The sequence below is a fragment of the Gobio gobio genome (assembly GCF_949357685.1).
Source record: "Gobio gobio genome assembly, chromosome: 12".
NCBI classification, from domain to species: domain Eukaryota; kingdom Metazoa; phylum Chordata; class Actinopteri; order Cypriniformes; family Gobionidae; genus Gobio; species Gobio gobio.
In genome coordinates this window covers 4,355,327-4,365,775 of record NC_137105.1, presented here as the reverse complement: position 1 = coordinate 4,365,775, position 10,449 = coordinate 4,355,327, and the positions used below count along the sequence as shown (strand labels likewise).

The 10,449-nt window shown below is 35.6% G+C and overlaps 1 protein-coding gene across 1 annotated transcript; it reads right to left on the bottom strand.

The window, feature by feature from the left end:
* Window positions 1-6,084: 6,084 nt before the first annotated feature.
* LOC307134611 (alpha-1,6-mannosyl-glycoprotein 2-beta-N-acetylglucosaminyltransferase) lies at window positions 6,085-9,822 on the bottom strand. Its single transcript, XM_079830492.1, has 2 exons — window positions 9,725-9,822; window positions 6,085-9,605 (listed from the first exon to the last, which is right to left on the bottom strand). Exon 2 carries the CDS (start codon window positions 9,496-9,498, stop codon window positions 8,257-8,259), a length of 1,242 nt encoding a protein of 413 aa, XP_079686618.1. The 5' UTR covers window positions 9,499-9,605; window positions 9,725-9,822; the 3' UTR covers window positions 6,085-8,256.
* Window positions 9,823-10,449: the final 627 nt, after the last annotated feature.

Below are 10,449 nucleotides of genomic sequence, written 5' to 3'. Positions count from 1 at the left end.
GTAGTTTGGTGTGTGGCCAATCATTTCGTTTGTGTGTCGAGTTACTACACAGAAATTGTATTTTTAGAAGTCTTGTGTGTGTGTGTGTGTGTGTGTGTGTGTGTGTGTGTGTGTGTGTGTGTGTGTGTGTGTGTGTGTGTGTGTGTGTGTGTGTGTGTGTGTGTGTTTTTGTGTAGAGTTGACTGAGCCATAGTTTCAAAAACTGTGTGTAAGCATTTTTGAATAACTGTAATGTATATATATTTACATTTGGCAAGCTATATCTAGCGACCCCTAGTGGAAGATCTACTCCAGTACAAAAACAAATGTGTTGCAATATAATATTGGTTAAGACCGGTTAAAGGGATAGTTCACCCAAAAATGAAAATTAGCCCATGATTTACTCACCCTCAAGTCATCTGAGGTGTATATGACATTCTTCTTTCAGACGAATAAAAGTTATATTAAAAATGTTCTGCCTAATCCAAGCATTATAATGGCAGTAATAGTTGCTCTGTTTTTGAAGTCCATAAAAAGTGCATCTGTCCATCATATAACTGCTCCAAGCGGCTCCGGGGTGTTAATAAAGGCGTTCTGAAGCAAATCGATGCGTTTGTGTAAGAAAAATGACATTGGCTCTATACAACTCAATGTTTTAATGTGGGGTTTTAAAATTTTTGCTTAAAATTGTCTTCACAAATTTTTTCAGTTGGTCTGCTGCTAGCTTCCTTGTTTGCTTCTGTTGCGCTTGGCCCTGGTATTGCGGTTTGCAGATATATTACTCTTTATATTTCTTCTTCTGTAGATCATCAGGATCTGTTTTCTCTGTTTGTCTAACTGTGCTCAGTCGGAAATTCGGAATATAAAGTCAGAATTGTGTTAAAAACTCAGAATTGTATTATAAAGTCGGAATTGCGAGATAAAGTAAGAATTGCGAGTTTTAAGTCAGAATTGTGAGTTATAAACTCAAAGTTGTGTTATAAACTCAGAATTGTATTATAATGTCGGAATTGCGAGTCAAAGTCAGAATTGCAAGATATAAAGTCAGAATCGCGAGTTATAAAGTCAGAATTGTGAGTTATAAACTCATAGTTGTGTTATAAACTCAGAATTGTATTATAATGTCGGAATTGCGCGTTATAAAGTCAGAATTGCGCGTTATAAAGTCAGAATTGCGAGTTATAAAGTCGGAATTGCGAGTTATAAAGTCAGAATTGCGAGATATAAAGTCGGAATTGCGAGTTATAAACTCGGAATTGCGAGTTATAAAGTCAGAATTGCGAGTTATAAAGTCGGAATTGCGAGATATAAAGTCAGAATTGCGAGTTATAAAGTCGGAATTGCGAGATATAAAGTCAGAATTGTGTTATAAACTCAAATGTATTATAATGTCGGAATTGCGAGTTATAAAGTCAGAATTGCGAGTCAAAGTCAGAATTGCGAGTTATAAAGTTGGAATTGCGAGTTATAAGTCGGAATTGCGAGATATATAGTCAGAATTGCAAGATATAAAGTCAGAATTGCGAGTTATAAAGTCAGAATTGCGAGTTATAAAGTTGGAATTGCGAGATATAAGTCGGAATTGCGAGATATAAAGTCGGAATTGCGAGATATAAAGTCAGAATTGCGAGATATAAAGTCAGAATTGCGAGTTATAAAGTTGGAATTGCGAGATATAAGTCAGAATTGCGAGTTATAAAGTTGGAATTGCGAGATATAAGTCAGAATTGCGAGTTATAAAGTTGGAATTGCGAGATATAAGTCGGAATTGCGAGATATAAAGTCGGAATTGCGAGATATAAAGTCGGAATTGCGAGATATAAAGTCAGAATTGCGAGTTATAAGTCGGAATTGCGAGATATAAAGTCGGAATTGCGAGATATAAAGTCAGAATTGCGAGTTATAAAGTCAGAATTGCGAGATATAAAGTCGGAATTGCGAGTTATAAAGTCAGAATTGCGAGTTATAAAGTCAGAATTGCGAGAAATAAAGTCAGAATTGCGAGATATAAAGTCGAAATTTCGAGTTATAAAGTCAGAATTGCGCGTTATAAAGTCAGAATTGCGAGTTATAAAGTCAGAATTGCGCGTTATAAAGTCAGAATTGCGAGTTATAAAGTCAGAATTGCGAGTTATAAAGTCAGAATTGCGCGTTATAAAGTCAGAATTGCAAGTTATAAATATGAATTTTGATTTTCATACCCTATAATTATACCCTTAAGGTTATGATCTTGACATATAAAGTAAAATTCATTCTAAGCTCAGTGTGGCTCTTTAAACGTCTCTAAAAGTAAACAAATGCAGGTTCACTGAGCTCACGATTAGACAAACAGATCCTGATGATCTACAGAAGAGAAAATATAAATATTTAATTCCAAGTGGAAGTTCTCGTTTGATTCACTTTAAAGAAAGATGCTGGTTATAAGATACATACACATACACAGAATATAATATCATACACGCAATATATTATATACAAACTCAGTTTTGAAACAATATTTGGGAAACACTAAAAAAACAACAGAAAGTCATCAAAAGTAGTACCCCTTATTCATAAATTTATTAAATCAGAGAAAACAGAATTACACAGATGTAATTCAGCATTTAAACTCTTCATGATCAATGCATCTTTGGCTCAAAGCTAAAAGATCAACAATGAATATGGCTTTTAGAGATAAAATTATGATTTGTTTTGGGAAAACAAAAGATTTACACACATATCTGCATCATTCTCTTACCCATAGAAAAGAGCAAGCACTCTCTCTCTCTCTCTCATACACACTTCAGTATACGCTCAATTACACAATAAAAGACTGCATTTCAGATCCATTTCCACTCAAACACATTTGGCAACTCTTTTGAGCATGTCAGCTTTTCCTCCCTGAACGTAGAAAGGAAATCACAGAAAGGAAACACGCAGAGAAGGTCAGCAGAAAAAAAGCTAAACAAAACACCTTTGTACCTCGGAAACTCTCCAAGCGGCACACAAAGGTGAATATCTTTGGCTACGAGTCAACATTTCACAATTTTACCGTCCCTGGAAAGTTTGTGTTGCTGTGACCCCAAATTCCACTTAAAGGGACAATTCACCCAAAAATTAAAACTCTTGTCATCATTTATGATATATTAAGATATTTTGAAGAATGGTTGTAATCAAACATTTGTGGGTCACCATTGATTTCCATAATATTGAAGCCAATACTATGTTTCTGCCACAGAATAAACAATAAAAAAGCAACTGTGACTTTTCACACATCTGACTTTTTTTTCTCGCAATTGCGAATTTACATCCAACAATTCTGACTTTTTCTCTCAGAATTGCGTGATAAAGTCGGAATTGCGAGATATAAAGTCATAATTGCGAGATATAAAGTCAGAATTGCGAGATATAAAGTCAGAATTGCGTGATAAAGTCAGAATTGCGAGTTATAAAGTCAGAATTGCGTGATAAAGTCAGAATTGCGAGTTATAAAGTCAGAATTGCGCGATGAAGTCAGAATTGCGAGTTATAAAGTCAGAATTGCATGATAAAGTTGGAATTGCGTGATAAAGTCGGAATTGCGTGATAAAGTCGGAATTGCGTGATAGAATCGAAATTGCGAGATATAAAGTCGGAATTGTGAGATATAAAGTCAGAATTGGGAGTTATAAAGTCGTAATTGTGAGTTATAACGTCGGAATTGCGTGATAAAGTCGGAATTGCATGATAAAGTCAGAATTGCGTGATAAAGTCAGAATTGCGAGTTATAAAGTCAAATTGCGTGATAAAGTCAGAATTGGGAGTTATAAAATCGTAATTGGGAGTTATAACGTCGGAATTGCGTGATAAAGTCAGAATTGTGAGTTATAAAGTCAGAATTGCGTGATAAAGTCAGAATTGTGAGTTATAAAGTCAGAATTGCGTGATAAAGTCGCAATTGTGAGAAAGTCAGAATTGCGTGATAAAGTCAGAATTGGTAGATATAAAGTCAGATTTGCAAGTTATAAAGTCGGAATTGTTATAAAGTCAGAATTGCGTGATAAAGTCAGAATTGCGAGTTATATAGTCAGAATTGTGAGTTATAAAGTCAGAATTGTTAGATAAAGTCGGAATTGTGTTAAGTCAGAATTGCGAGAGAAAAAAAAAGTCAGGGTTTATATCACGAAATTCGCAATTTTGCCATTCTGGCTATATATCTCACAGTTGTGACTTTATATATTTCGTAATTCTGAGAAAAAAATCGTAATTATCTTTTTAAATGTTTTATTCTGTGGCGGTAACAAGCTTCCATACAACTGTTACAAACATTCTTCAAAATATCTTCTTTTGTGTTCAAAGGAAGAAACTCACACAGGTTCGGAACAGCATGTGGGGGAGGAAATGATGACAGAATGTTCCTTTTTGGGGTGAAACTGTCCCTTTAAATGACTCTTGTAGGCACAGCCAAACCTGTTTAACAGCATTAGTTTGAGATGAAAACAGCAGTTATGGCCAGTTTCACAGACCAGGCTTAAGCTAGTCTCAGACTAAAATGCATGTTTGAGCCGTTTTAAATGAAAGACACCTGCTCTGATTTTATCTTAAAACATATCAGTGCCATTGTTTTGTCTTTAGTCTAGATGCATACCAGTTTTCCCTAAGGCACGTTTATAAAAGCTGAAACCGGGCCTGAAACATAAAAAAAAGCATTTCTGCGTGATCATTCCTGTCTTCCATGTACATTTACAAAAGATATTAAACACAATGCAAGGCAACACGTCAAAAAAAGAGGAAATTATCAATGATTGTCTGAGAAGAAAACTAGCCCCGATTAGAAAGACCAGGAAATCCAGGAGGAAACCACGAATGCAAATTATGCAAACCGTCATATGCAAATTAAAGAATGTTTTTAAGGCACATTTAATTCATCATAGATTCATTAAAGTCACACATCCAAATATAAACCACCAAAATATGTCCCAATGTTTAAAAAAAAAAATATATATATATATATATAAAACGACCCAAAGGAAACAGATCTTCTATTTTTAAGGAAACACCAGTAACGGAAGACAAAAGGAATGTTCAAACATACAAACTTAATAAAATAAACACAGATGTTCACTGGAAGCTTCACGATTTGTGATGAAAAGGAATTATTAAAATGCATGCAATGCACAAAATGCACGCACGCTTTTGCAACTGAAACCTCATGACATGTCAGTGACATTTAAAGCTGGTAAAGTCCTGGCCTCATGAAACATATCCAGCTCACTTTACACCACAAAATCAACAAGAGAGACGTTTTATATTACTATGCAACATGCATGAAAATGAAGACAGTTTTCGCAGGACCATTTATATTATTTAGTGACATTATTATCAACACGGTTAAGCACACTTCCCCTCCAAATTCTTATAAGGCAAAGTTTTTATACATCATGGTAGTACTTAGGGCCTTTAATGTATGCTCATTTAAAAAGTGATGAAGTGGGAAAAAAGTTGTAATTATGTCTTAATATCATGTTTAATGTTTTTTTGTAATTATTTGTGAAATTTACTAGCAATTCCTGAGTGAAAATTGTAAATCCTGAACCAAATTTGTCAGTATGGAAATTAGAGTAAAATGAAATCGATTTTGGGGCGAAAATCAAAACTTGTTTTTTTTTTTGTGCAAATATTTATATATTATAATATGATATTTATACAAGTTGATGCACTTTTTAGTTAAAAATTCCATGTTTAAAAAAGTTTCTTTGTAATCATTTGTAAATTTACAAGCAATTTCTGACTGAAAAGTGTAAATCATGTACCAAATTTTTTCAGTATGAAAATGACTAAACTCAACAATTGAATTTTTGGGTGAAAAGTCGACCTGTTTTTTTCTTTTCTCCGTGAGATGAATCAACATTTTTCCTTGTGCAAATATTTATATATTAATATATTATGAAATTTATACTTATTTTAAAAGTTGATGCACTTTTTAGTTAAACATCCCATGTTTAAAACGCAATATTTTCTGTAAAAATTGACTGGCAATTTCGGACTGAAAAGTGCAAATCATGTACCAAATTTTTTCAGTATAGAAATGACTAAAAAACTCAATTATGGGGTGAAAGGTCAACCTGCTTTTTCTTTTCTCGGTGAGATGCATCCACATTATTCCTTGTGCAAATATAAATATATGTTGATATTTATGTATTTAAAAAGTTGATGCTCCAGGAAAAAAATATGTTGTAAATACATTTGACAAGAAAATACTATTTCAGATTTTTTTTTTACTTACAAAAATTATGTTTAATTAAATGTTTCTTTGTAATAAGCAAAATTTACTAGCAATTTCTGAGTGAAAATTGTAAATCCTGTACTAAAATATTTTTTTTTCCAAATGGAAATCAGAATAAAACACTCAAATTTGGGGGTGAAAAGTCGATGTGTTCTTTTTTTCTTCTGTGAGATGCATCCATTTTTTCCTTTTGCAAATATTTATATATTACAATCTTTATATATTTTTAAAAATGTAATGCACCAGGAAAAAAATATGTTGCAAATACATCTGACAAGAAAATACTATTTCAGATTTTTACTTAATTTAATTCAATGTTTCTTTGTAATTATTTGCGAAGAAAATTGCAAATCCTATACCAATTTTTTTTCAATATTGAAATTAGAATAAAATATTCAGAAGCAATTGATTTTTCACGTTTTCTTTGTGAGATGCATCCACATTTGTAAAAAGTTGATGCACCAGGAAAAAAAATATATGTTGCAAATACTATTTCAGTCTTTTTACTTAATTTAATTCAATGTTTCATTGTAATTATTTGCGAAATTTACTAGCAATTTCTGAGTGAAAATTGCAAATGCTATACCAATTTTTTTTTCAATATTGAAATTAGAATAAAACATTCAGAAGCAATTGATTTTGGGGTGAAAAGTCACGTTTTTCTTTGTGAGATGCCTCCACATTTTTCCCTTTTGCACATATTTGTAAGTAGTTGATGCACCAGGAAAAATATGTTGTAAATACATATACTATTCAGTCCCTCCAGAAAAACGCGATTATGCGATCGCATGATTTAATCCATAATCAGCCAAAGTCCGCATATTTATGCGGGGGCCGCATTTTTTCAAATACGCACTTTCGTCGCGTAAATTGCCTATTTCCGTGTGCAAAATATGCGGGGCTAGCATGATTTCATAATCCCCACATTTTCGTTGCATATATTTAGGTCATATATAATAGCAGAAAGTTGAAAAATTTTCGTTTACTTCACACACATTTCCCCCTATTGCCATGAGAACGTTTTGAAGTGACGTAATTACCCGACGTGAACGTCATCGAAAAGCTGCAAACCCTGTGGTGAAACCATAGATATCGGTGAAACCATGATGAAGCACGCAAATTCCCATCTGCCAACAAAAATAACAGCAAAAGACCGCGCAAAGCAGTTTCCCGGTGTGTTGACCGATTTCAAAACACAGCATCATGAAGCTTCAAAGTGTTATGAATCAGTGAGTCGATTCAGCGGTTCGGATCGCCAAAGTCATGTATTTCAGCAGTTTGACACGCGATCCGAATCATGAATCGACTCGATAATTCATAACGCTTCGAATCTTCATGATGCTGTTTTTTGAAATCGGTCATCACTATATAAGTCGTTATTTAGGTTTAAGCACAAAAACTATTCTCGTCATGTGGCATATTCCATTTGTAAAGCTACAGAACTTGTTTGACTCAATGTTTTGTGAATTTGAGCCATGTGTTTATTAAGGTCTTCAATAAAACAAGATGAAAACAAGATCAATAAAACTTAAATATTCCCAGCACTTTCTGTGATGTAGTGCCTTTTTTCTCTTTTTCATCAAACCGCAGTATTTGCAAGTTCCCGCAATTTTTTTGCATAAAATTGCATAAATATCTCGCACTTTCCATCGCATTTTTTAAGAAAACGTGCCGCATAATCAAGGATTTTTGCCCGCAACAATCACAAAAAAAGCTGCGTTTTTCTGGAAGGACTGACTATTTCCGATTTATGTTTCTTTGTAATTATTGGTGAAATTTACAAGCAATTTCTAAGTGAAACCTGTAGTAAATTCTTCAGTGTGGGAATTAGAGTACATTAGAGTACATTAGAGTAACATTGAGGAGCAATTGAATTCGGAGCGAAACGTTGACCTGTTTGTTTTTTTTCGCCAGGCGCATCCACATTTTTCCTTTTGCATATATCCACATACCATGATAGCTCCCATTTTTTGGTGAAAGCATAATCGTTAACCCTGATATATTCTAAATGGCACACATTTCAAACGTCCAGCTCAGAGTCGAGCGGCGTAGTTGATGCACAGCGTGTGATCCCGAACGTCCCCCCAGCCTCCGTTTTTCATGTGAGGATGATGATCCACCGGCCCGAAGTCGGTCAGTGCCAGCGTGGAGGGGAAAAGGGCCGACCGAGCCTCTTTAAGCGCCGCTTCCACCCTCTCCTGAGCCTTTTCCGGCCGGCAATCCTCTTTCTGGTGCAGGCCGCAGTCGCCCGTGTGAAGGACCCGGCTTCCACGAGCCAGCAGGACCTTGAGGGATTTCGAGATGCACGTCCCAGACAAATTCTGGAGGGTCCAGTCCCAGTTATAATCATCGTAGGTGCAGAAGGCCTTGTTGCATCCCATCAGTTTGTAGTAGAGCTCTCTGGAGATTCCCATTCCGATATTATGCTGGGTGGAGAGCCATGGGGCCGTTTCGGTTTTGCTGGAGAACTCGTGAAATCGGGATAAATCGTTGTGGTTGCCCAGCGCGAGGATGTCACAGTCCCCGCAGCTGGTTTTCCTAAGCTCGGCCATGGATTTGAAGAATGCGAGGAAATCAGGGAGAAGGTAGTTGTCTTCCTCGATGAACACGATGTATCCGTTGTATCCCAGAAGAACCCGCACTCGCTCGAACACAAAATGCAGCTTCCACCACCAGTGGTGTTTGGTTTGAGTGATGGACGCCTCCCTGTAATGTCCATACGAATCCGGGTGCTCGGCGTTCGAACAGCCCTTTTTGATGGCGTCCTCCTTCGAAATGTCTCTGGGACAATCCTGAGGATCTTGTCCCGGGAATTCGTTGGGATACAGCTGGACGCTGTAGGGGAAAAAGATCTGGAGGACCCTACAGAAGGTGATTCCCTTGACCATATCGGAGATTTCCTCGGAGAAATAGTCGTGGCTGAATATCAGGAGCATGTTTTCTACTCCGGCGACTTTTTCCAGAGACTGTATGAGCATTTTGAGGTACGCCGGACGATTGTGGACTTGAATGACGACAACCACCTCCGGCTCCAAGGCAAACTTGTCTCCATTTTGAATAAACTGCCTGTAGTTACTATCATAAATGGACTTTCTCATATTCTCAATGCTGCTGTACTCAAATTTCCCCATTACAGCAGTCTGAGTGCTGTCTTTTTCAGTCACATCCACGTTTGATTCATTGTTAGTCCTTCTTAAGGCATAAAACAACATTAAAACGACTATTAAAACGACTAGGAAGGCAATAAAGTTCTTCTTTAACAACCGTAATCTCATTTTAAAACGTCAAAGCACCATAGAAACCTAAACTCCGGGTCATGTACTGATGTTACACGTCTGTTGTGGATACAATCCGGGCATTTTCACCGGTCAAACACGAACATCTGTCAAAGAGAAGTTCAGGAATGAGTTTTATCACGTGAACGCGCGCGCAATAAACACGCGATGGTAATAATCTGTCGTAAATGTCGTCGTTTGTCAAAAAACGAGAGCTACTACTCACCCAGATAAAGTGGCATGTGCAACAAAGTTGGAAACAGGAAGAGAAAGTGATCTGAGAAAGAGTGAGGAGGTCTTTACCGCTGACGTGTACCTACAGTCAACAGGAGCACGTGATCGCGCCTCCTCACTCTCTCACGAGACACACAGTTATGTTATGGTTCATCTTATGCTCTGAATAACTGTGAAGCTTGGGATGTAAACAGCAACATATTATACAGTTATTTATTATATTTGGAAATCAGTAGGCCTATATGTATAAAAAGGAAGTGCTCTTCTCAGTCAGTGCAAACCAAATGACTTTGAATTATATGTAAATCTTTGGAACAAGCTGTGCTTTTAAAGCACTGAGAGTTATGCAATTTGTTTTATTTTTTGTTTATTTAAATAAAAAAAACGTGGAAGCTAATGTGATAATGTATGTTATACCTCTTGTTCTCATGGCATTGAATAAAGTTAAAAAAATTATGTTTGATCTTTTTTATATGACTATCTCTTTGAATTAATGTATTTTATTTATTATTTTCACTTCCTGTGATAATGTGAGTATGTAATACCTCTTGTTCTTATGGCAAGTGATTTTTTGTAATGTTTTATCTTTTTTATTATCATTATATCACTAATATTTGTTTATATTATGAATGAATGCAATTTTTTGTATGTATTTTATTTATTATTTTCACTTCCTGACAGCTAATGTGATAATGTGAGTATGTAATACCTCTTGTT

What these genes read in the sequence shown, in the direction of transcription:
- LOC307134611 (XM_079830492.1), bottom strand. Translation starts at nt 9,498, where the DNA reads ATGAGATTACGGTTGTTAAAGAAGAACTTTATTGCCTTCCTAGTCGTT.